The 26,007-nt window shown below is 49.8% G+C and overlaps 2 protein-coding genes across 6 annotated transcripts; both read right to left on the minus strand.

Moving 5' to 3' along the window:
* Positions 1 to 1,116: 1,116 nt before the first annotated feature.
* Positions 1,117 to 4,686, minus strand: LOC142593338 (lactosylceramide 4-alpha-galactosyltransferase-like). 3 transcript variants are annotated; one of them, XM_075708415.1, is made up of 2 exons: positions 4,676 to 4,686; positions 1,117 to 2,660 (listed from the first exon to the last, which is right to left on the minus strand). In XM_075708415.1, exons 1-2 carry the CDS (start codon positions 4,684 to 4,686, stop codon positions 1,568 to 1,570), a joined length of 1,104 nt encoding a protein of 367 aa, XP_075564530.1. In that variant the 3' UTR covers positions 1,117 to 1,567. The 3 variants fall into 3 exon arrangements, with proteins under 3 accessions (XP_075564530.1, XP_075564538.1, XP_075564535.1); XM_075708423.1 differs by lacking the exon at positions 4,676 to 4,686 and adding an exon at positions 3,523 to 3,549 and having other exon boundaries at positions 1,117 to 2,704; XM_075708420.1 differs by lacking the exon at positions 4,676 to 4,686 and having other exon boundaries at positions 1,117 to 2,117; positions 2,487 to 2,692.
* A 7,176-nt stretch (positions 4,687 to 11,862) lies between these two features.
* On the minus strand, positions 11,863 to 17,045 carry LOC104037741 (lactosylceramide 4-alpha-galactosyltransferase-like). 3 transcript variants are annotated; one of them, XR_012831144.1, is made up of 4 exons: positions 16,602 to 17,045; positions 13,032 to 14,263; positions 12,406 to 12,555; positions 11,863 to 11,913 (listed from the first exon to the last, which is right to left on the minus strand). XR_012831144.1 is itself a non-coding variant. In XM_075712826.1 (2 exons), exon 2 carries the CDS (start codon positions 14,255 to 14,257, stop codon positions 13,127 to 13,129), a length of 1,131 nt encoding a protein of 376 aa, XP_075568941.1. In that variant the 5' UTR covers positions 14,258 to 14,263; positions 16,602 to 17,045; the 3' UTR covers positions 12,628 to 13,126. The 3 variants fall into 3 exon arrangements, 2 of the variants coding, with proteins under 2 accessions (XP_075568941.1, XP_075568954.1); XM_075712826.1 differs by lacking the exons at positions 11,863 to 11,913; positions 12,406 to 12,555 and having other exon boundaries at positions 12,628 to 14,263; XM_075712839.1 differs by lacking the exons at positions 11,863 to 11,913; positions 12,406 to 12,555; positions 16,602 to 17,045 and adding an exon at positions 14,466 to 14,472 and having other exon boundaries at positions 12,628 to 14,223.
* Positions 17,046 to 26,007: the final 8,962 nt, after the last annotated feature.

The raw sequence follows: 26,007 nt of genomic DNA on the forward strand, positions 1-26,007 counted from the left end.
GGCACAAATCCAGAACATAGCCTCATACTAGCTACTATGAAGAAGAAAATTAACTCTATCCTAGCCAAAACCAACACACACATCCACGTGCTGATGTTAGTCCTACTAGCTTGGCAATACCTTTGGGTATTGCCCCTTCGGCAGCAGAGTTGCCCACAAGTATAGAAATCCCACTGCGCCTACCAGCTATGTAGTGAAGAAACAGCAAGTACAGAGGAATGGCAGAGAAACAGACATTCAGACATAGGTCAAGGTATCGCACCGCTAGCGACTGATCATTTTTCCATATCAGAACCATGGCAAGTTACCACATAGAGATGTCAGTATTTCACTATGGCACTGCTGGTATCCAGTCTGAAACAAGAGTTACAAGAAATGTATGACAACCTGCACATTTGAGCATCCTGCATCTCTGCACAGCCTGGTCTTTCCCAGACCAATCCTGGGAAAATTTGATGGACATACTTCTACGAAGAACCCTTCCATATCAGGCAAATACACAAGGTTAAGAAAAGGTGTACAACCACACTCCTGACAAAGACGAAAGGACCATTTCTCAGATTCACGTCCAAGTACCTACCAGAGTGAATGATTTAGTCACAAAACGTATGACTCTAGATGTGAGGAAGAAGGGTTGGCGTAACTTAAATTTGAGCTGCATTACTGTGCGTTGCATATTATTTTACCTATGTAGCAGTAAGAGGCAAATAAACCACAAGGAAATACCCTCTAATCACCGACAGCCTACCAACTGTTTTACCACCACTGCTATCTTAAATATATTCCTCAGGTGTTGCAGATGTGCCATTTAGACAAGGACACTTCTACTTCCAAGCAGTGACTCACCAGGAGAGTACTGTTCTCAACACCTGTCACATTTCCCCATGCTGGTAAAAGAAGTGCTTTTGGCTATTTGTTTTCCTGAAGAGGACCAGAAAAGTCGGCCTGTCGCTGGGGAATGTAGAACAGTAGAAAAGATCATCTGAAATAAAGTACCTTTGGAAAACAAGAAAAAATTTACACTGAGACGAGCAGGGATTGAAAATGGTTTCCGTTCATTAAAGCAATGTTCATATACTCACAGTCTCCCCCAGAACTTCACCACCTGCGAGAATCTTTACCACCTGGGGACTTTGGTCCTAAGCTCCTCTAAACCATGTCCTACAGCACTGGCTGGCTTTTATTTACATACTTAGAAACGTTACAGAGAGCAAGCCAAGTGCATCCTGCAGCTGTTGAAGCTACACGAGAGGCATTTCAGGTACAACTGAAAAACAACTGGGAGAACAGCAACGCAGGAGCAACTGATAGGCGCCAATGAACAAGTTCACCCTTCCCTGCAGCATCAAGGGCTACTGAAGGACAACAAGAGAGTCCAAACTCAGGTTCTGGTGTATATTTGAAGCACGGAGGATCTGAGGCAGATTTCGGAAATGGTACAAAATCACTGAGATGTCTGTCACACAGAATACCTGCTCTGTGCGCTAGAAACCAACTCTGTGGAAGGTGAAAGGCACTCAGTTTCCTTCAGGGTGGGGAACTTCCCTGCAGCCAAGGGCCCCACAGGTCACATTACAGGCTTTGACTGCTCTTCAGACTCCTTCTTCATCTTCTCATACGTGGCAGGGCAGAACTGAGAATACAGCTGAGCCAGCAAAGCCTGGGATGTGATCTCTAGCCTTGTCCCGTGGCTCAGTTTGTTCCATATGTGCACCGCATAGGTGTTCTTAAGGAGCTCGTGAAGTTCCGAGGGGCTGATTCTATCAAATAACTTCTTCCAGTCCCGCCAGAAAACAGGATATAAAGCTTCTGGGGAAAGAGCACGCACCCCTTTGCAGCTCATGTTGTTCTGGATATTACTGATGGAGCACCACCTCTTGAAGACACGCGTTAGGAGCTGCGGGCCCTGGTGCCCCCAGATCCAGCTGTTGTAGTTATCCACAAAGTCCTGCATGCAAAGCTCCATGAACTCATGCTTGGGTTGGAAGGACAGAAAGGCCCCATTCACTACATCCTCAGACTGGATACCCAGGGCATTGGTGAGGTTCTTCAAGTTCCTAAGCACAATGAAGTCTGTGTCCAGGTAGATGCCACCAAATTTCCACATGAGGGTAATTCTGCAGGCATCAGACAGGACGGGTATGAAATAAGGCTCCCAGCGCTGTTGAGCCTGCAAGTACCACTTTGCCAGAGGCGTCCCTGAGAAAAGCTCCATCAAGTCCAGGGGACGGATTTCCACGTTGGGGAAGCAGCTCAGCAACGAGAATGCAAAGTGGCCGGGTAATGTGGAATTCCCGTTTGCCAAACCTTTCATGAGCACCACAACCCTTGTCCCAGGGTGTGTTCGGGCCGCTGACTCCACAGAGCACGTGAACAGGTAACTGGGGTTAGTTCGCTCCGAGGTCTCCACAAAAAACACATCCCCTGGGGAAGGAGGGGGCCCACCAGCAGTGGGATGGGGAATGTAAGGCAAAAACTGAGCACACCTGCTTTGCGTAGGCACGCTGTAGAGCTGGCCCTCAGCGTCCTCCCCAGTTCTCCAGTAGAACATGACAGAGGCAAAGAACACAAATGAAATGGCGAGGATAAACAGAGCCCCGAGCCTGTGGCTCAGCACCATTGTGGTCAGTTTTAGCAGGCAATTGGACATCCTGGGCAGTCTTGCTTCCGTCAGAGGCCGCTCTCCCAAGACAACCGTTGTGATCTGAAGGGGAGAAAAGAAGAAAAAGACACTGAAAGGCAAGGCAGCAGACCACGAGCCTGGGGACAGTGCCACAGCAGAACAGAACTCTCCTTCCTTCACCTCAGGGCAGCATGCTTAAATTAAACCTTTTGGTCATTTCTGAAACAGTCTCCTGGCTTCTCCAAATTGGCACAGGGCCTTCAGGTCAATGCAGAGCTGAGCTCATTCACCCCTGGTTACTGCGACCGGCTCCCATACTAAACTCTCGATGAAGCCAGACAATGACTCGTCAGCCGCACCAGGAGGTTTCCAAATGCAACAGCACGGAGCCACCACTCTCCACTAGGCACTGGGGCTTGGCGGACAGCGGAGAGGCAGACGATACACAAATCATCAGCTCTGGCCTCCCAGAATATTATTTTCTGCTGCAGCAACATGCCAGCTTGTGCTGCGGGTGTTACCCACCCTGCCTTTTACATACCTATTTCCCCCTCCCTCCACACCGCAGCCAGCTGAATCCTGCAAATCATTTTTAGCTTGGTAAGCTGTACAAGAGAAAGCAGGTGCAGGCTTGAGGGGACAGAGCCTTTGCTGCAGAGAAGGCAGGAAAGCCTGGCTCTAATCTAACAGGGAGCAAGCTTCAAAGTTACAGGCATATTTTTAGTAAGAGGAGGAACTTCTACTACAATTGCACTTCTACATATTTAGAAATACATTTCTGCTTCTGTACCAGATAAGAGGACATTTTAGACGCTGCATTAGCCAGGCCACTTATTTCACAAAACAAACACAGGAAATCTGGCGCCCTACCTTCCTCTGAAACTGCAAAGAGTACTCACCTGTCCCTGCTTTTCGATACACCACAGAAGTCACTGCTCGGCTGGACAAGATTTTGAAGAGGTCAGTGTCTCTGAGAGCACCTATCACTCTACATTCTGGCACTTCCTTTTTGTGAAAAGAAATGGTGAAAGATGGAGTCTAAACACATGCAGATAACGTGCAGAGCAGGGAGAATGTGACACCATACATTCAGCGACTACATTGGCTGAAAGAAGGGTCACGCAGCTGATGGGTCATGCAGCTGTGCTGCGAAGAACCCGTCTAATCGGAATGAACCAGCAAAGAACAAGAAAAAAAAAAAATAGAAGGAAAATGCTTATCGCTACACTCCAAGCTTTATACTGTGGCAGGAAACCGTTTTGCTGTTTTCTACTCCTTTGCTAAGAATTCCCAGTGCTCACGCTGCTTGGGTGGCTGCCACGAGAACTGAGCTGAGGGTTTCACAGAGCTGCCTCCTCCCACCCCAAGACTTCAGTTCTGAATACTCTGTTGAACACACACTCTTGCGACCAATTAATTTACTCATCCATTTGGGAATAATCCTTCTTATGCCGGATACTTCGTTGAATGACTTTGCCAAATGCAGGTGTCCCTCATTTTATGACAGAGTTCCCCCTTGTCCCTGCGCTCAATGGCGGCTGACCTTCCCTTACAGAACATACGTTGACGCGTTCATAAAACACCACCTTCAGCCGTACAGCCACTAGGTTTAGGGTTTAGTGCAGTTGCTACTCAGTTGCCTGCAACAAATGGCAGGCCTATTGCTCTGCAGCTGTAGCCCTGTAGCTTCCCAGACCCCTCACCCTTCCCCAAATCCTTCCAAGCACTGCAGCACCACGGATGGACTCGTAACATGCCAACGTTGGAAAGCACCTTAAGCTATTCCCAGCCCTTTCATCGATGGAGCTCTCCAGGCCTCCGGTCAGGCCCCATCGAGTCACAGAATCACGGAAGGGTTGGGGGTGGAAGGCACCTCCGGAGGTCATTTCTCCAACCCCCCTGCTCAAAGCAGAGTCACCTAGAGCGGGTTGCTCAGGACCGTGCCCTCTTGGCTTCTGACCTTGTCCGAGGACAGAGACTCCACAACCTCTCTGGGCAACCTGTTCCAGCGTTTCACCACCATTTCTTTCATTCTAATTTCCTCTATTTCACTTTGTGCCCATTGTGTCTCATCCTGCCACTGGATTCCACAGAGAAGAGGCTGGCTTGTCTGCTTTACCCCACCCATCCCCAATCACCTATTTATACACTTTGACAAGACACCCCCCAAGCCTGCTCTTCTCCAAGATAAACGATCAGAGCACTCTCAGCCTCTCTTCATATGGCACATGCTCCAGTCCCTTTCTCATCTTACTGGCCCTTCTCTGGGCTTGCTCCAGTATGCCCGTCTCTCACTTTTACTGGGGAGCCCAGAACCGGACGCAGCACTCCAGATGTGTCTCACCAGTGCGGAGTAGCAGGGAAGGATTGCTTCCCTTGACCTTGCACGTAATGCTGTTCTACATAGTGCAGCCCAGCAGGCTGGTGGCCTTCGTTGCCACAAGGGCGCACTGCTGGCTCCTGGTCAACTTCTTGTCCACAGGACCATCAGGGCCTTTTCGGCCAAGATGCTTTCCAGGTGGTCAGCACACGTACTTTTCTCCTCTCCTCAAGTCTGTCACGGCATTGGCTCTGCCCAGGTTTGCTAGAAGCCACAGTAGGCTTTATCTCACCTAACTTTAACAGTCCGTGGTACAGGCAGCTGTCTTCCCATTACAGGCGGTGATGCCTGCAGTCACTTACCTGCTTGAGTGATCTGCATTAGAGCTAGATGAATGCATAATCCATTGACTAGATCCCCACTGACAATAATAAGATGACACTGGGGATGGTGGTCCTAGTCCTGGACCTGGTCACTGGTCCTTCTGCTGACGTGGACGTGTCTGCCCCTGTGCTTCCAAAATGTGTTCAGTGCTCCAATGAAAGGAAGGTAATGCTTTCCCTCCTCATACCAGTGCAGAAACAGGCACATGCTGACACTCTCTGAGAGTGTGACAAGGACTGGTTAGATACTCACATGCCACAAGAACTTCTTCAACAGAGCAAGAAATGCGCTAAAGCATATTTTCTGACAATACATGATTTGAAAAATACTGCGTATAATTTTCACGACATTGCTTGCTAAATTTAGAAGCCGAGCTAACCAATCCAGTGCTGGAAATATGCAAAGGAGAAGAAGAAAACAAAAAACCCCAGTCCAAACAAAACCTGTAAAACGTACAGAGACACCTTACTGTATGAGGTAAAGGCTGACATCATCTGATCTTCGTGACAGTTCAAGTAGTCACCAAAAAAATGGCAAGAAATGAACTGTACAAATTCTTTAAGGGCACGCATTTAGAATCATAGAACGCTTTGGGTTGGAAGGGACCTTTAGAGGTCATCAAGCCCAACCCCCCCTGCACTGAGCAGGGACAGCTTTAACTAGATCAGGTCCCTCAGAGCCCCATCCAGCCTGACCTGGAATGTTTCTAGGGATGGGGCCTCCACTACCTCTCTGGGCAACGTGGAACTGGAACACAGTGCTTCACCACCCTCACTGTAAAAAATTTCTTCCTTATATCCAGTCTAAATCTACCCTTCTTTAGTTTAAAACCATTACTCCTTCTCCTGTCACAACAGGCCTTGCTAGAAAGATTGTCCCCATCCTACCTGTAGGCCCCCTTTAAGTACTGAAAGGCTGCAATAAGGTCTCCCCGCAGCCTTCTCTTCTCCAGGCTGAACAACCCCAACTCTCTCAGCCTTTCTTCATAGGAGAGGTGCTCCAGCCCTCGGATCATTTTTGTGGCCCTCCTCTGGACCCGCTCCAGCGGGTCCATGTCCTTCTTGTGCTGAGGGCCCCAGAGCTGGACGCCGTGCTCCAGATGAGGTCTCACCAGAGCAGAGCAGAGGGGCAGAATCACCTCCCTCGACCTGCTGGCCATGCTTCTTTTGATGCAGCCCAGGATACGGTTGGCCTTCTGGGCTGCAAGCGCACATTGCTGGCTCATGTCCAGCTTTTCATCCAACCCCCAAGTCCTTCTCCGCAGGGCTGCTCTCAACTCCTTCATCGCCACAGCCTTTATTGATATTCGGGGTTGCCCCAACCCAGGTGCAGGACCTTGCACTTGGCCTTCTTGAACCTCCTGAGGTTCACACAGGCCCACCTCTCCCGCTTGTCCAGGTCCCTTTGGATGACATCTTGTCCTTCTGGTGTGTCAACTGCACCACTCAGCTTGGTGTCACCTGCAATCTTGCTGAGGGTGCACTCGATCCCACTGTCTATGTCATTGATGAAGATATTAAACAGCACCAGTCCCAGTACAGACCCCCGAGGGACACCACTTGTCACCGGTCTCCATTTGCACATCGAGCCGTTGACCACTACCCGCTGGATGCGACCATCCAGCCAATTCCTTATCCACCAAACAGCGTACCCATCAAATCCATATCTCCCCAATTTAGAGAGAAGGATCTTGTGGGGGACTGTGTCAGAGGCTTTACGGAAGTCCAGATGGATGACATCCGTCTTCCAGTCCCCAGGGACTTCATCTGACTGCCACGACTTTTCAAGTATTAGGGAGAGTGGCTTGGCAACTACATCAGCCAATTCCCTCGGGACTCTGGGATGCATCTCATCAGGTCCCACAGACTTGTGTACATTCAGGTTCCTCGGGTGGTCTCAGACCTGATCTTCCCTTACAGTGGTAGGGGCTTTATCCCCCCCGGTCCCCATCTTGCGGTCCATCGACTTGGGAGGGGTGAAAGAGAGGTTGCTGGAGAAGACCGAGGCAAAAAAGTTGTTGAGTACCTCAGCTTTCTCCTCATCTGTTGGTACTAGGTCACCATTCTTGTTCATCGGGGGGTTTGCTTTCTTTAACCTTCCTTTTCCGGTTGACATACCTGTAGAAGCCCTTCTTGTTATTCTTTACATCCCTTGCCAAACTCAGCTCCAGCCGTGCCTTGGCCATCCTGACCACATCCCTACACAACCAGGCAGCTTCCCTGTACTCTTCCCAGGACACCTGTCCCTGCTTCCACTGCCTGTGCAGTTCCCTCTTGCTCTTTAGTTTGACCAGCATGTCTCGACTCAGCCATGCTGGCCTCTTCCCTTCCTTGCTTGATTTCTTACACCTGGGGACTGAGAGCTCTTGTGCTCTATGGAAGGTGTCCCTACAGATCTGCCAGCTCTGTTCCGTTCCCCTGTCCTGAGGACCGTTTCCCACGGGGTCTTTCTGACTAACTCCTTGAAGAGCTGGAAGGTGGTCTCCTAAAATTTGGAGTCCTGGCTGTACTTCTCACTTTTCCCATGTCCCTCAGGAGCAAGATCTCCACCAATGCGTGATCACTGCAGCCCAGGCTGCCTCCAGTCTTGACATCACCAATGAGCTCACTTGCATTGGTGACCATCAGGTCCAGTATTGCATCCTCTCGGGTAGGGGTGCCTGCTACCTGGCTTAGGAAGTTAGCCTCAATGCATTCAAGGAATTTCCTGGATTGCCTACAGCTCGCCGTGTTGCTTTTCCAGCAAATGTCGGGGTGCTTGAAGTCCCCCAGTAGGACGAGAGTCTGCAAGCGCAAAGCCTCCTGGAGCTGGAGGAAGAAGGCTTCGTCAGTAGGCTCCCCTTGATCAGGCGGCCTGTAGTAGACACCAACCACAAGGTTCCCTTTGGTGCCTCTGTCTCTGATGCTCACCCATAAGCTTTCGACCTGCTCGTGGCTATTCTTCAGGGACAGCTCTTCACACTGTATCGATTTCTTTATGTAGAGGGCAACGCCTCCGCCCCCACCTTCCTCGCCTGTCCCTTCTGAACAGCCTGTAGCCATCAATAGCCACATTCCAGTCACGGGATTCGGCCCACCAAGTTTCAACGATGGCAATCAGGTCATAGCTTTCTAGCAGCACAGTAGCTTTCAGCTCCTCCTCTTTGTTCCCCATGCTGTGTGCGTTCGTGTAGAGGCATTTCATCTGGGCTGTTGGCCATGTCGCCTTCTCAGTGGAACATCCCTTGTTTCACTTGTGGTGTTTCACAGAGGTTTCCTTGTTGGCTCCTACTACCTCTGGAGCCCCCAGCTCATCTCCGCGAGACTATGTCAGGGCTACGTCAGAGAATGAAACGTTACATTCTCAGTTCACGCTGAAAGCAATTACCATTGCTTTTACGTAATTACATTACAACTGTGTAATTCTCAGATTATGACTTCTGTGGAAGTTCTCAGACCTCCAGGCCTAGACCTTAGCATAACCAGTATAAACAACTGTCTTAGCCAGAGGGGATCAGATGCTGGGGAAGCATAGGAGAGTTGCAGCTCTCAGCATGGGACCCAGTGCTAGAGGCATCGAGACTGGGTCAGGGCTGGAGAATCTGGTACAGCTGAGATGGGCCAGAATATGTCACGAACATCCAAATCTAGCTTCACAGGCTAAATGAGAGCATACCGTGGTATACCTTCCCTCCTTTCTTTGTCTTATCATTGCTCGTCTTTGCTGCACAATTTCAGTGCAACTTCAGCTACCTTATGCCATTAAACTATTCAAAAAGCTACATTTATGGTACATCAAGTAGAAACATGGAAACATAGCTCTAATCAGCCTTGGAAGTGATTGCACCGGTCCCAGTTGTCTTTAGGAGAATGAGCCAAGTACTGCTGAGTTTAGTGATGTCCCTCCAAGTAAGTGTGTGGACATATGAACAGAAAAACACTGGAGCGGGGGTGTAAATTTGCCACAAATTCAGTAACAAAAGCAGAGAGGAAAAAGGTCCGGCAAAGTGCTGCTGCATACCCAGGTAGCTGCTAGGGGTCTTGAACAGTATCACTGATCACAAGCAGCCTGACAGGACTATTTTGGGGACCCACCAGAAAACAGCTGAAGATCCCCATTTTCTCCAGATTTACATCGCCAACAAGAGTAGAAGAGGTAAGATTTGACAATGCCAGCATTCAGTGGGGGACTGATCAGTCTGTTAGGCATGGAAGAGCAGAGCGGTGCCAAACAAGGATGAATCCGCCAGCTAATTCCCCTAGCATTTAGGGGAATTAGTATTTAGCATTTTAGCAACAGCTTTAGAGCTCCTCCTTTTGACCCTAGAGAGAATGGCAGACCAAGCATGTGCAAATATTTGAGGTGAGATGGGAGTAAGCATTGTAATTGTAATGGGTAGATCAGACCAAGCTATAAGATACTGCAGCTATATACAGAGGGTGCTTAAGGTCTTGGAGCTCGAGGAGGGACTGGCAAAATGCCCTCCTCCATGGGAGAAGATGGCAGCAGGGCCCCTGCTGCCATGCGGGTGCCCGTCCCAGCGCCTCTCCAGCCAAAGGCAACTCGGGAGGGCAGGCAGCACGCCCTGACACTCCCCGTCAGCACCTCGACTGTCCCCCACTGCCATCCCCTTCCTCCTCGCCCTCCTCCTCTCCATGACAGCCCAGGCCAGCCATGTCCCTCCTATGGCCCCACCATGGCCAGGCAGGCTGCAGGAGCTTGCCAGCCCACAGGTGAGCCTGCTCTGCATTTTTCCTGCTTCATCTTTGGTGGTGGCCACCATGCCAGTACTCACTTACCTCCCTCATCCGGCCCGTCCTGCCCATCCTGCCCAGATGCCCTCACGCCGTGGGGGCCACCCAAAAGACCAGAGCCGGCCATGCCAGAGGCAAGTATATGGAAACCCAAGTTTGGCCTTTTTATTCTTGGGCACCTTCTACAAACAGCACCAGTCTGAGGCCCTCAGGTCACCTCCTCCTCCTCCTCCTCTGAAAAAACTTCCAAGTTGCTCTCATGGCTTCCTATGTCAATGTCTCTTCCACACCTTCCTCCCCTTATAGCCCTGGTTCCCAATGCAGCCGAGTTGGTGCAGGTTTGCCAACCAGAAGCAGAAGCGCTGCTTTTTTTTTCTTTTTCCCCTCGTGAAAAAAGATTCACCAGTTGCACACCCGGACACTGCAATCTAACAGCAATGTCACGCAGAGGTTATACTTGGATTCTTTTACAGCCCAAGAAGAAATCTCCTTCCACTGTGTTTTCCCGTAGACAAAGAACCAAGATAAAGATAGTGGAGGTTTTATCCTGTTGCATACCAATACCACCAACCAGTTGCACAGCTTGTCGTGAAGGAATAGCATGGGCAGTGAGCTGCTGAACACAGGAGAGAAAGAAGCAGATGGAGGCAGCACCCAGCGGGATGGCTTCGTGTCTAGTACAGGGAGGGGACCTGGGTGATACAGCTGTGCTGTGAACTGAATTAAGAAACTAACCTGGCTAAAATGATTAACCTAGCCAAAATGTGGTTTTTGTGTTCACGCGCTTCTGATGGGAATCTTTTAATCAAGAAATATTCCCACTGATTATGCTCTCCAGAACTCTGTCAATTGTAGAATAACACACAAAGAGGTTTCTGAGAAGGGCTTTTTTGGTAGAAAAAAGAGTGGGTGTTAAGAAAATACTATGTCTGGAAAGCTACCGGCTTGTTCTGCCTACATTCACCACTGAAACACATTGCCATGGTTTAACCCCAGCCATCAAGTAAGCACCACACAGCCACTCGCTCACTGCCCCCCCGGTGGGATGGGGGAGAGAATCGGAAGAGTAAAAGTGAGAAAACTCGCAGGTTGAGATAAAGACAGTTTAATAGGTAAAGCAAAAACCACACACCCAAGCAAAGCAAAACAAGGAATTCATTCACTACTTCCCATGGGCAGGCAGGTGTTCAGCCATCTCCAGGAAAGCAGGGCTCCATCACGCGGAACGGTTACTTGGGAAGACAAACGCCATCATTCCGAACGTCCCCCCCCTTCCTTCTTCTTCCCGCAGCTTTATATGCTGAGCATGATGTCACATGTTGCGGAATACCCCTTTGGTCAGCTGGGGTCAGCTGTCCCGGCCATGTCCCCTCCCAACTTCTTGTGTGCCCCCAGCCTGCTCACTGGTGGGGTGGGGTGAGAAGCAGAAAAGGCCTTGACTCTGTGTAAGCACTGCTCAGCAGTAACCAAAACATCCCTCTATTCTCAACACTGTTTCCGGCACAAATCCAGAACATAGCCTCATACTAGCTACTATGAAGAAGAAAATTAACTCTATCCTAGCCAAAACCAACACACACATCCACGTGCTGATGTTAGTCCTACTAGCTTGGCAATACCTTTGGGTATTGCCCCTTCGGCAGCAGCGTTGCCCACAAGTATAGAAATCCCACTGCGCCTACCAGCTATGTAGTGAAGAAACAGCAAGTACAGAGGAATGGCAGAGAAACAGACATTCAGACATAGGTCAAGGTATCGCACTGTTAGCGACTGATCATTTTTCCTTATCAGAACCACGGCAAGTTACCACATAGAGATGTCAGTATTTCACTATGGCACTGCTGGTATCCAGTCTGAAACAAGAGTTACAAGAAATGCATGACAACCTGCACATTTGAGCATCCTGCATCTCTGCACAGCCTGGTCTTTCCCAGACCAATCCTGGGAAAATTTGATGGACATACTTCTACGAAGAACCCTTCCATATCAGGCAAATACACAAGGTTAAGAAAAGGTGTACAACCACACTCCTGACAAAGACGAAAGGACCATTTCTCAGATTCACGTCCAAGTACCTACCAGAGTGAATGATTTAGTCACAAAGCGTATGACCCTAGATGTGAGGAAGAAGGGTTGGCGTAACTTAAATTTGAGCTGCATTACTGTGCGTTGCATATTATTTTACCTATGTAGCAGTAAGAGGCAAATAAACCACAAGGAAATACCCTCTAATCACCAACAGCCTACCAACTGTTTTACCACCACTGCTATCTTAAATATATTCCTCAGGTGTTGCAGATGTGCCATTTAGACAAGGACACTTCTACTTCCAAGCAGTGACTCACCAGGAGAGTACTGTTCTCAACACCTGTCACATTTCCCCATGCTGGTAAAAGAAGTGCTTTTGGCTATTTGTTTTCCTGAAGAGGACCAGAAAAGTCGGCCTATCGCTGGAGAATGTAGAACAGTAGAAAAGATCATCTGAAATAAAGTACCTTTGGAAAACAAGAAAAAATTTACACTGAGACGAGCAGGGATTGAAAATGGTTTCCGTTCATTAAAGCAATGTTCATATACTCACAGACTCCCCCAGAACTTCACCACCTGTGAGAATCTTTACCACCTGGGGACTTTGGTCCTAAGCTCCTCTAAACCATGTCCTACAGCACTGGCTGGCTTTTATTTACATACTTAGAAACGTTACAGAGAGCAAGCCAAGTGCATCCTGCAGCTGTTGAAGCTACACGAGAGGCATTTCAGGTACAACTGAAAAACAACTGGGAGAACAGCAACGCAGGAGCAACTGATAGGCGCCAATGAACAAGTTCACCCTTCCCTGCAGCATCAAGGGCTACTGAAGGACAACAAGAGAGTCCAAACTCAGGTTCTGGTGTATATTTGAAGCACGGAGGATCTGAGGCAGATTTCGGAAATGGTACAAAATCACTGAGATGTCTGTCACACAGAATACCTGCTCTGTGCGCTAGAAACCAACTCTGTGGAAGGTGAAAGGCACTCAGTTTCCTTCAGGGTGGGGAACTTCCCTGCAGCCAAGGGCCCCACAGGTCACATTACAGGCTTTGACTGCTCTTCAGACTCCTTCTTCATCTTCTCATACGTGGCAGGGCAGAACTGAGAATACAGCTGAGCCAGCAAAGCCTGGGATGTGATCTCTAGCCTTGTCCCGTGGCTCAGTTTGTTCCATATGTGCACCGCATAGGTGTTCTTAAGGAGCTCGTGAAGTTCCGAGGGGCTGATTCTATCAAATAACTTCTTCCAGTCCCGCCAGAAAACAGGATATAAAGCTTCTGGGGAAAGAGCACGCACCCCTTTGCAGCTCATGTTGTTCTGGATATTACTGATGGAGCACCACCTCTTGAAGACACGCGTTAGGAGCTGCGGGCCCTGGTGCCCCCAGATCCAGCTGTTGTAGTTATCCACAAAGTCCTGCATGCAAAGCTCCATGAACTCATGCTTGGGTTGGAAGGACAGAAAGGCCCCATTCACTACATCCTCAGACTGGATACCCAGGGCATTGGTGAGGTTCTTCAAGTTCCTAAGCACAATGAAGTCTGTGTCCAGGTAGATGCCACCAAATTTCCACATGAGGGTAATTCTGCAGGCATCAGACAGGACGGGTAAGAAATAAGGCTCCTTCTGGTGCTCAGGCTCCAGGTACCACTTTGCCAGAGGCGTCCCTGAGAAAAGCTCCGTCAAGTCCAGGGGACGGATTTCCACGTTGGGGAAGCAGCTCAGCAACGAGAATGCGAAGTGGCTGGGTAACGTGGCATTCCCATTTGCCAAACCTTTCATGAGCACCACAACCTTTGTCCCAGGGTGCGTCCGGGCCGCTGACTCCACAGAGCACGTGAACAGGTAACTGGGGTTAGTTCGCTCCGAGGTCTCCACAAAAAACACATCCCCTGGGGAAGGAGGGGGCCCACCGGCAGTGGGGTGGGGAATGTAAGGCAAAACCTGAGCACACCTGCTTTGCGTAGGCACGCTGTAGAGCTGGCCCTCAGCGTCCTCCCCAGTTCTCCAGTAGAACATGACAGAGGCAAAGAACACAAATGAAAAGGTGAGGATAAACGGAGCCCCGAGCCTGTGGCTCAGCACCATTGCGGTCAGTTTTGGCAGGCAGTTGGACATCCTGGGCAGTCTCGCTTCCGTCAGAGGCCGCTCTCCCAAGACAACCATCGTGATCTGAAGGGGAGAAAAGAAGAAAAAGGCATTGACAGGCAAGGCAGCAGACCATGAGCCTGGGGACAGTGCCACAGCAGAACAGAACTCTCCTTCCTTCACCTCAGGGCAGCATGCTTAAATTAAACCTTTTGGTCATCTCTGAAACAGTCTCCTGGCTTCTCCGTATTGTCACAGGGCTTTGACGTCCCACAGCAGAAACTACTGCCCATCTTTGGATCCCTCTCTTTCAAACACAAAATAAGGATAAGTTTCTCTTTTCTGTACATCACAAACCAAGACTGATCCTCAGTTCTGTCCATGTTTATTGTCCATGTAAGTTGTGCTTGCCACTTGGAAGGATATACAGCATTTGACACACAAATGACATACCTCCATGGTGGTGCACAACAAACTCTGCAAACAGCATTAGAGACCTTATCTGTCATCCTCCACAATTTCAGGTCACTCTAGACATGAGACATATATGCAAAAAACCCTAGGACGAGGAAATAGGAATGCTCCATATGAATAATCCTGGAGCTCTGTCCACAAACATTGTGTGAAACTGCTGCCCTGATGAGAGTTTTTTCTCACGATGAGAGTTTTTTCCCCTGATACACAACCTGTCCTTCCCCAAAACCAAACACAATACTAAAACCCCAATGCTGTCATCAGTTCCTGTCAAGAGGCCTCAGTATCCCAGGCTGTTGAACCAGCAGTTGCTGCCTTTTGCAATCAACCACCCTCCCCTACAGAGAGCCTGGCTCATTTTTCATGGCACTGTAGCATAGCAGAATGGATGTCTAGTGGGAGGGGAATTGATACAAGGCAGCTCTGGAGGCAGATGCAGATGACAAAGACAAGAACTGCCTAGGTAAAGACAATTTCAAAGCTGCTTCCCAACCCTGCTTCCCGGCCAAGTCCTCACTTCTACCTCCTCTGGTAGGTGGTGCTGCCTAACCCAGCTGTCACCAACCCAGGATGCAAAGGCCATGCGGGCTGTCACCTGCTCAGCTCTTCCAGTGGAATCATCTAGTGATGGATATGCAATCCCCGCTTCTCCCTACCCTTACTTCCTCTCTTCCCTCTGCAAAATGGAGGGATGGAGAGGAAGAGGTTATTAACAAGGAAGCAACAAAAAGAGAAGTCATTTTAGCTACATTCTCAGCATTAGCATCAGCATTTCTGCCCTTGCCTCCCCTTAAAGTGAAGGACAGCAGAAGCAGCACCTCCTGGGCCCACCACTGGGGCCCCCAAGGTCAATGCGCAAAAGCACATGAAGAAGAAGTGAGGAGGATCGTGGCATTTAGGACGAGAGGAAACGGCCTCAAGTTGCACCAGGGGAGGTTTAGACTGGATATGAAGAAATGCTTCTTCACTGAAAGGGTTGTCAAGCATGGGAGCAGGCTGCTCAGGGAAGTGGTTGAGTCACCATCCCTGGAGGTATTTAAAAGACCTGTAGGCATGGCACTTAGGGACATGGTTTAGTGGTGGACTTGGCACCGTTAGGTTTACAGTTGGACTCAATGATCTTAAAGGTCTTTTCCAACCTAAATGATTCTATAATTCTATGATTTCTCCTGCCTCCCTCTGCTCCACCTCCAAATCCAAATCCCCATGCTCCAGAACAGAGACCTTCAGGAAATAGCAAAGGCTTTAATCAAACAGCTGTAACCGGACAGGGAACATGGCAAAGAACCCAACTGGCACAATGCCATCTGTCATTCACCCCTGGTTGCTGCGACTGGCTCCCATACTAAACTCTCGTTGAAGCCACAAAATGACTCATCAGCTGCACCAGGAGGTTTCCAAATGCAACAGCACGGAGCCACCGCTCTCCACTAGGCACTGGGGCTTGGCGTACAGCAGAGAGGCAGACGATACACAAATCATCAGCTCTGGCTTCCCAGAATATTATTTTCTGCTGCAGCAACATGCCAGCTTGTGCTGCGGGTGTTACCCACCCTGCCTTTTACATACCTATTTCCCCCTCCCTCCACACCGCAGCCAGCTGAATCCTGCAAATCATTTTTAGCTTGGTAAGCTGTAGAAGAGAAAGCAGGTGCAGGCTTGAGGGGACAGAGCCTTTGCTGTAGAGAAGGCAGGAAAGCCTGGCTCTAATCTAACAGGGAGCAAGCTTCAAAGTTACAGGCATATTTTTAGTAAGAGGAGGAACTTCTTCTACAATTGCACCTCTACATATTTAGAAATACATTTCTGCTTCTGTACCAGATAAGAGGACATTTTAGATGCTGTATTAGCCAGTCCACTTATTTCACAAAACAAACACAGGAAATCTGGTGCCCCAGCTTCCTCTGAAACTGCAAGTACCACTCACAGAAACTGCAATAGTACTCACCTGTCCCTGTAACAGGTCAGACTAGGGTGGGTACGAAATAAGGCTCCTTCTGGTGCTCAGGCTCCAGGTACCACTTTGCCAGAGGCGTCCCTGAGAAAAGCTCCGTCAAGTCCAGGGGACGGATTTCCACGTTGAGGAAGCAGCTCAGCAATGAGCATACTAAGTAGCTGACTAACTAGGCGTTCCCGTTTGCCAAACCTTTCATGAGCACCACGACCCTTGTCCCAGGGCGCGTCCGGGCCGCTGACTCCACAGAGCATGTGAACAGGTAACTGGGGTTAGTTCGCTCCGAGGTCTCCACAAAAAACACATCCCCTGGGGAAGGAGGGGGCCCACCAGCAGTGGGATGGGGAATGTAAGGCAAAAACTGAGCACACCTGCTTTGCGTAGGCACGCTGTAGAGCTGGCCCTCAGCGTCCTCCCCAGTTCTCCAGTAGAACATGACAGAGGCAAAGAACACAAATGAAATGGCGAGGATAAACAGAGCCCCGAGCCTGTGGCTCAGCACCATTGCGGTCAGTTTTGGCAGGCAGTTGGACATCCTGGGCAGTCTCGCTTCCGTCAGAGGCCGCTCTCCCAAGACAACCGTTGTGATCTGAAGGGGAGAAAAGAAGAAAAAGACACTGAAAGGCAAGGCAGCAGACCACGAGCCTGGGGACAGTGCCACAGCAGAACAGAACTCTCCTTCCTTCACCTCAGGGCAGCATGCTTAAATTAAACCTTTTGGTCATTTCTGAAACAGTCTCCTGGCTTCTCCAAATTGGCACAGGGCCTTCAGGTCAATGCAGAGCTGAGCTCATTCACCCCTGGTTACTGCGACCGGCTCCCATACTAAACTCTCGATGAAGCCAGACAATGACTCGTCAGCCGCACCAGGAGGTTTCCAAATGCAACAGCACGGAGCCACCGCTCTCCACTAGGCACTGGGGCTTGGCGGACAGCGGAGAGGCAGACGATACACAAATCATCAGCTCTGGCTTCCCAGAATATTATTTTCTGCTGCAGCAACATGCCAGCTTGTGCTGCGGGTGTTACCCACCCTGCCTTTTACATACCTATTTCCCCCTCCCTCCACACCGCAGCCAGCTGAATCCTGCAAATCATTTTTAGCTTGGTAAGCTGTACAAGAGAAAGCAGGTGCAGGCTTGAGGGGACAGAGCCTTTGCTGTAGAGAAGGCAGGAAAGCCTGGCTCTAATCTAACAGGGAGCAAGCTTCAAAGTTACAGGCATATTTTTAGTAAGAGGAGGAACTTCTACTACAATTGCACTTCTACATATTTAGAAATACATTTCTGCTTCTGTACTGGATAAGAGGACATTTTAGACGCTGCATTAGCCAGGCCACTTATTTCACAAAACAAACACAGGAAATCTGGCGCCCTACCTTCCTCTGAAACTGCAAGTCCCACTCACAGAAATTGCAAAGAGTACTCACCTGTCCTTGCTTTTCGATACACCACAGAAGTCACTGCTCGGCTGGACAAGATTTTGAAGAGGTTAGTGTCTCTGAGAGCACCTATCACTCTACAGTCTGGCACTTCCTTTTTGTGAAAAGAAATGGTGAAAGATGGAGTCTAAACACATGCAGATAACGTGCAGATCAGGGAGGATGTGACACCATACATTCAGCGACTACATTGGCTGAAAGAAGGGTCACGCAGCTGATGGGTCATGCAGCTGTGCTGTGAAGAACCCATCTAATTGGAATGAACCAGCAAAGAACAAGAAAAAAAAAAAAAGAAGGAAAATGCTTATCGCTACACTCCAAGCTTTATACTGTGGCAGGAAACCGTTTTGCTGTTTTCTACTCCTTTGCTAAGAATTCCCAGTGCTCACGCTGCTTGGGTGGCTGCCACGAGAACTGAGCTGAGGGTTTCACAGAGCTGCCTCCTCCCACCCCAAGACTTCAGTTCTGAATACTCTGTTGAACACACACTCTTGCGACCAATTAATTTACTCATCCATTTGGGAATAATCCTTCTTATGCCGGATACTTCGTTGAATGACTTTGCCAAATGCAGGTGTCCCTCATTTTATGACAGAGTTCCCCCTTGTCCCTGCGCTCAATGGCGGCTGACCTTCCCTTACAGAACATACGTTGACGCGTTCATAAAACACCACCTTCAGCCGTACAGCCACTAGGTTTAGGGTTTAGTGCAGTTGCTACTCAGTTGCCTGCAACAAATGGCAGGCCTATTGCTCTGCAGCTGTAGCCCTGTAGCTTCCCAGACCCCTCACCCTTCCCCAAATCCTTCCAAGCACTGCAGCACCACGGATGGACTCGTAACATGCCAACGTTGGAAAGCACCTTAAGCTATTCCCAGCCCTTTCATCGATGGAGCTCTCCAGGCCTCCGGTCAGGCCCCATCGAGTCACAGAATCACGGAAGGGTTGGGGGTGGAAGGCACCTCCGGAGGTCATTTCTCCAACCCCCCTGCTCAAAGCAGAGTCACCTAGAGCGGGTTGCTCAGGACCGTGCCCTCTTGGCTTCTGACCTTGTCCGAGGACAGAGACTCCACAACCTCTCTGGGCAACCTGTTCCAGCGTTTCACCACCATTTCTTTCATTCTAATTTCCTCTATTTCACTTTGTGCCCATTGTGTCTCATCCTGCCACTGGATTCCACAGAGAAGAGGCTGGCTTGTCTGCTTTACCCCACCCATCCCCAATCACCTATTTATACACTTTGACAAGACACCCCCCAAGCCTGCTCTTCTCCAAGATAAACGATCAGAGCACTCTCAGCCTCTCTTCATATGGCACATGCTCCAGTCCCTTTCTCATCTTACTGGCCCTTCTCTGGGCTTGCTCCAGTATGCCCGTCTCTCACTTTTACTGGGGAGCCCAGAACCGGACGCAGCACTCCAGATGTGTCTCACCAGTGCGGAGTAGCAGGGAAGGATTGCTTCCCTTGACCTTGCACGTAATGCTGTTCTACATAGTGCAGCCCAGCAGGCTGGTGGCCTTCGTTGCCACAAGGGCGCACTGCTGGCTCCTGGTCAACTTCTTGTCCACAGGACCATCAGGGCCTTTTCGGCCAAGATGCTTTCCAGGTGGTCAGCACACGTACTTTTCTCCTCTCCTCAAGTCTGTCACGGCATTGGCTCTGCCCAGGTTTGCTAGAAGCCACAGTAGGCTTTATCTCACCTAACTTTAACAGTCCGTGGTACAGGCAGCTGTCTTCCCATTACAGGCGGTGATGCCTGCAGTCACTTACCTGCTTGAGTGATCTGCATTAGAGCTAGATGAATGCATAATCCATTGACTAGATCCCCACTGACAATAATAAGATGACACTGGGGATGGTGGTCCTAGTCCTGGACCTGGTCACTGGTCCTTCTGCTGACGTGGACGTGTCTGCCCCTGTGCTTCCAAAATGTGTTCAGTGCTCCAATGAAAGGAAGGTAATGCTTTCCCTCCTCATACCAGTGCAGAAACAGGCACATGCTGACACTCTCTGAGAGTGTGACAAGGACTGGTTAGATACTCACATGCCACAAGAACTTCTTCAACAGAGCAAGAAATGCGCTAAAGCATATTTTCTGACAATACATGATTTGAAAAATACTGCGTATAATTTTCACGACATTGCTTGCTAAATTTAGAAGCCGAGCTAACCAATCCAGTGCTGGAAATATGCAAAGGAGAAGAAGAAAACAAAAAACCCCAGTCCAAACAAAACCTGTAAAACGTACAGAGACACCTTACTGTATGAGGTAAAGGCTGACATCATCTGATCTTCGTGACAGTTCAAGTAGTCACCAAAAAAATGGCAAGAAATGAACTGTACAAATTCTTTAAGGGCACGCATTTAGAATCATAGAACGCTTTGGGTTGGAAGGGACCTTTAGAGGTCATCAAGCCCAACCCCCCCTGCACTGAGCAGGGACAGCTTTAACTAGATCAGGTCCCTCAGAGCCCCATCCAGCCTGACCTGGAATGTTTCTAGGGATGGGGCCTCCACTACCTCTCTGGGCAACGTGGAACTGGAACACAGTGCTTCACCACCCTCACTGTAAAAAATTTCTTCCTTATATCCAGTCTAAATCTACCCTTCTTTAGTTTAAAACCATTACTCCTTCTCCTGTCACAACAGGCCTTGCTAGAAAGATTGTCCCCATCCTACCTGTAGGCCCCCTTTAAGTACTGAAAGGCTGCAATAAGGTCTCCCCGCAGCCTTCTCTTCTCCAGGCTGAACAACCCCAACTCTCTCAGCCTTTCTTCATAGGAGAGGTGCTCCAGCCCTCGGATCATTTTTGTGGCCCTCCTCTGGACCCGCTCCAGCGGGTCCATGTCCTTCTTGTGCTGAGGGCCCCAGAGCTGGACGCCGTGCTCCAGATGAGGTCTCACCAGAGCAGAGCAGAGGGGCAGAATCACCTCCCTCGACCTGCTGGCCATGCTTCTTTTGATGCAGCCCAGGATACGGTTGGCCTTCTGGGCTGCAAGCGCACATTGCTGGCTCATGTCCAGCTTTTCATCCAACCCCCAAGTCCTTCTCCGCAGGGCTGCTCTCAACTCCTTCATCGCCACAGCCTTTATTGATATTCGGGGTTGCCCCAACCCAGGTGCAGGACCTTGCACTTGGCCTTCTTGAACCTCCTGAGGTTCACACAGGCCCACCTCTCCCGCTTGTCCAGGTCCCTTTGGATGACATCTTGTCCTTCTGGTGTGTCAACTGCACCACTCAGCTTGGTGTCACCTGCAATCTTGCTGAGGGTGCACTCGATCCCACTGTCTATGTCATTGATGAAGATATTAAACAGCACCAGTCCCAGTACAGACCCCCGAGGGACACCACTTGTCACCGGTCTCCATTTGCACATCGAGCCGTTGACCACTACCCGCTGGATGCGACCATCCAGCCAATTCCTTATCCACCAAACAGCGTACCCATCAAATCCATATCTCCCCAATTTAGAGAGAAGGATCTTGTGGGGGACTGTGTCAGAGGCTTTACGGAAGTCCAGATGGATGACATCCGTCTTCCAGTCCCCAGGGACTTCATCTGACTGCCACGACTTTTCAAGTATTAGGGAGAGTGGCTTGGCAACTACATCAGCCAATTCCCTCGGGACTCTGGGATGCATCTCATCAGGTCCCACAGACTTGTGTACATTCAGGTTCCTCGGGTGGTCTCAGACCTGATCTTCCCTTACAGTGGTAGGGGCTTTATCCCCCCCGGTCCCCATCTTGCGGTCCATCGACTTGGGAGGGGTGAAAGAGAGGTTGCTGGAGAAGACCGAGGCAAAAAAGTTGTTGAGTACCTCAGCTTTCTCCTCATCTGTTGGTACTAGGTCACCATTCTTGTTCATCGGGGGGTTTGCTTTCTTTAACCTTCCTTTTCCGGTTGACATACCTGTAGAAGCCCTTCTTGTTATTCTTTACATCCCTTGCCAAACTCAGCTCCAGCCGTGCCTTGGCCATCCTGACCACATCCCTACACAACCAGGCAGCTTCCCTGTACTCTTCCCAGGACACCTGTCCCTGCTTCCACTGCCTGTGCAGTTCCCTCTTGCTCTTTAGTTTGACCAGCATGTCTCGACTCAGCCATGCTGGCCTCTTCCCTTCCTTGCTTGATTTCTTACACCTGGGGACTGAGAGCTCTTGTGCTCTATGGAAGGTGTCCCTACAGATCTGCCAGCTCTGTTCCGTTCCCCTGTCCTGAGGACCGTTTCCCACGGGGTCTTTCTGACTAACTCCTTGAAGAGCTGGAAGGTGGTCTCCTAAAATTTGGAGTCCTGGCTGTACTTCTCACTTTTCCCATGTCCCTCAGGAGCAAGATCTCCACCAATGCGTGATCACTGCAGCCCAGGCTGCCTCCAGTCTTGACATCACCAATGAGCTCACTTGCATTGGTGACCATCAGGTCCAGTATTGCATCCTCTCGGGTAGGGGTGCCTGCTACCTGGCTTAGGAAGTTAGCCTCAATGCATTCAAGGAATTTCCTGGATTGCCTACAGCTCGCCGTGTTGCTTTTCCAGCAAATGTCGGGGTGCTTGAAGTCCCCCAGTAGGACGAGAGTCTGCAAGCGCAAAGCCTCCTGGAGCTGGAGGAAGAAGGCTTCGTCAGTAGGCTCCCCTTGATCAGGCGGCCTGTAGTAGACACCAACCACAAGGTTCCCTTTGGTGCCTCTGTCTCTGATGCTCACCCATAAGCTTTCGACCTGCTCGTGGCTATTCTTCAGGGACAGCTCTTCACACTGTATCGATTTCTTTATGTAGAGGGCAACGCCTCCGCCCCCACCTTCCTCGCCTGTCCCTTCTGAACAGCCTGTAGCCATCAATAGCCACATTCCAGTCACGGGATTCGGCCCACCAAGTTTCAACGATGGCAATCAGGTCATAGCTTTCTAGCAGCACAGTAGCTTTCAGCTCCTCCTCTTTGTTCCCCATGCTGTGTGCGTTCGTGTAGAGGCATTTCATCTGGGCTGTTGGCCATGTCGCCTTCTCAGTGGAACATCCCTTGTTTCACTTGTGGTGTTTCACAGAGGTTTCCTTGTTGGCTCCTACTACCTCTGGAGCCCCCAGCTCATCTCCGCGAGACTATGTCAGGGCTACGTCAGAGAATGAAACGTTACATTCTCAGTTCACGCTGAAAGCAATTACCATTGCTTTTACGTAATTACATTACAACTGTGTAATTCTCAGATTATGACTTCTGTGGAAGTTCTCAGACCTCCAGGCCTAGACCTTAGCATAACCAGTATAAACAACTGTCTTAGCCAGAGGGGATCAGATGCTGGGGAAGCATAGGAGAGTTGCAGCTCTCAGCATGGGACCCAGTGCTAGAGGCATCGAGACTGGGTCAGGGCTGGAGAATCTGGTACAGCTGAGATGGGCCAGAATATGTCACGAACATCCAAATCTAGCTTCACAGGCTAAATGAGAGCATACCGTGGTATACCTTCCCTCCTTTCTTTGTCTTATCATTGCTCGTCTTTGCTGCACAATTTCAGTGCAACTTCAGCTACCTTATGCCATTAAACTATTCAAAAAGCTACATTTATGGTACATCAAGTAGAAACATGGAAACATAGCTCTAATCAGCCTTGGAAGTGATTGCACCGGTCCCAGTTGTCTTTAGGAGAATGAGCCAAGTACTGCTGAGTTTAGTGATGTCCCTCCAAGTAAGTGTGTGGACATATGAACAGAAAAACACTGGAGCGGGGGTGTAAATTTGCCACAAATTCAGTAACAAAAGCAGAGAGGAAAAAGGTCCGGCAAAGTGCTGCTGCATACCCAGGTAGCTGCTAGGGGTCTTGAACAGTATCACTGATCACAAGCAGCCTGACAGGACTATTTTGGGGACCCACCAGAAAACAGCTGAAGATCCCCATTTTCTCCAGATTTACATCGCCAACAAGAGTAGAAGAGGTAAGATTTGACAATGCCAGCATTCAGTGGGGGACTGATCAGTCTGTTAGGCATGGAAGAGCAGAGCGGTGCCAAACAAGGATGAATCCGCCAGCTAATTCCCCTAGCATTTAGGGGAATTAGTATTTAGCATTTTAGCAACAGCTTTAGAGCTCCTCCTTTTGACCCTAGAGAGAATGGCAGACCAAGCATGTGCAAATATTTGAGGTGAGATGGGAGTAAGCATTGTAATTGTAATGGGTAGATCAGACCAAGCCATAAGATACTGCAGCTATATACAGAGGGTGCTTAAGGTCTTGGAGCTCGAGGAGGGACTGGCAAAATGCCCTCCTCCATGGGAGAAGATGGCAGCAGGGCCCCTGCTGCCATGCGGGTGCCCGTCCCAGCGCCTCTCCAGCCAAAGGCAACTCGGGAGGGCAGGCAGCACGCCCTGACACTCCCCGTCAGCACCTCGACTGTCCCCCACTGCCATCCCCTTCCTCCTCGCCCTCCTCCTCTCCATGACAGCCCAGGCCAGCCATGTCCCTCCTATGGCCCCACCATGGCCAGGCAGGCTGCAGGAGCTTGCCAGCCCACAGGTGAGCCTGCTCTGCATTTTTCCTGCTTCATCTTTGGTGGTGGCCACCATGCCAGTACTCACTTACCTCCCTCATCCGGCCCGTCCTGCCCATCCTGCCCAGATGCCCTCACGCCGTGGGGGCCACCCAAAAGACCAGAGCCGGCCATGCCAGAGGCAAGGATATGGAAACCCAAGTTTGGCCTTTTTATTCTTGGGCACCTTCTACAAACAGCACCAGTCTGAGGCCCTCAGGTCACCTCCTCCTCCTCCTCCTCTGAAAAAACTTCCAAGTTGCTCTCATGGCTTCCTATGTCAATGTCTCTTCCACACCTTCCTCCCCTTATAGCCCTGGTTCCCAATGCAGCCGAGTTGGTGCAGGTTTGCCAACCAGAAGCAGAAGCGCTGCTTTTTTTTTCTTTTTCCCCTCGTGAAAAAAGATTCACCAGTTGCACACCCGGACACTGCAATCTAACAGCAATGTCACGCAGAGGTTATACTTGGATTCTTTTACAGCCCAAGAAGAAATCTCCTTCCACTGTGTTTTCCCGTAGACAAAGAACCAAGATAAAGATAGTGGAGGTTTTATCCTGTTGCATACCAATACCACCAACCAGTTGCACAGCTTGTCGTGAAGGAATAGCATGGGCAGTGAGCTGCTGAACACAGGAGAGAAAGAAGCAGATGGAGGCAGCACCCAGCGGGATGGCTTCGTGTCTAGTACAGGGAGGGGACCTGGGTGATACAGCTGTGCTGTGAACTGAATTAAGAAACTAACCTGGCTAAAATGATTAACCTAGCCAAAATGTGGTTTTTGTGTTCACGCGCTTCTGATGGGAATCTTTTAATCAAGAAATATTCCCACTGATTATGCTCTCCAGAACTCTGTCAATTGTAGAATAACACACAAAGAGGTTTCTGAGAAGGGCTTTTTTGGTAGAAAAAAGAGTGGGTGTTAAGAAAATACTATGTCTGGAAAGCTACCGGCTTGTTCTGCCTACATTCACCACTGAAACACATTGCCATGGTTTAACCCCAGCCATCAAGTAAGCACCACACAGCCACTCGCTCACTGCCCCCCCTGGTGGGATGGGGGAGAGAATCGGAAGAGTAAAAGTGAGAAAACTCACGGGTTGAGATAAAGACAGTTTAATAGGTAAAGCAAAAACCACACACCCAAGCAAAGCAAAACAAGGAATTCATTCACTACTTCCCATGGGCAGGCAGGTGTTCAGCCATCTCCAGGAAAGCAGGGCTCCATCACGCGGAACGGTTACTTGGGAAGACAAACGCCATCATTCCGAACGTCCTCCCCTTCCTTCTTCTTCCCGCAGCTTTATATGCCAAGCATGATGTCACGTGTTGCGGAATACCCCTTTGGTCAGCTGGGGTCAGCTGTCCCGGCCGTGTCCCCTCCCAGCTTCTTGTGTACCCCCAGCCTGCTCACTGGTGGGGTGGGGTGAGAAGCAGAAAAGGC

This window comes from Pelecanus crispus, chromosome 1 (genome assembly GCF_030463565.1).
Source record: "Pelecanus crispus isolate bPelCri1 chromosome 1, bPelCri1.pri, whole genome shotgun sequence".
NCBI classification, from domain to species: domain Eukaryota; kingdom Metazoa; phylum Chordata; class Aves; order Pelecaniformes; family Pelecanidae; genus Pelecanus; species Pelecanus crispus.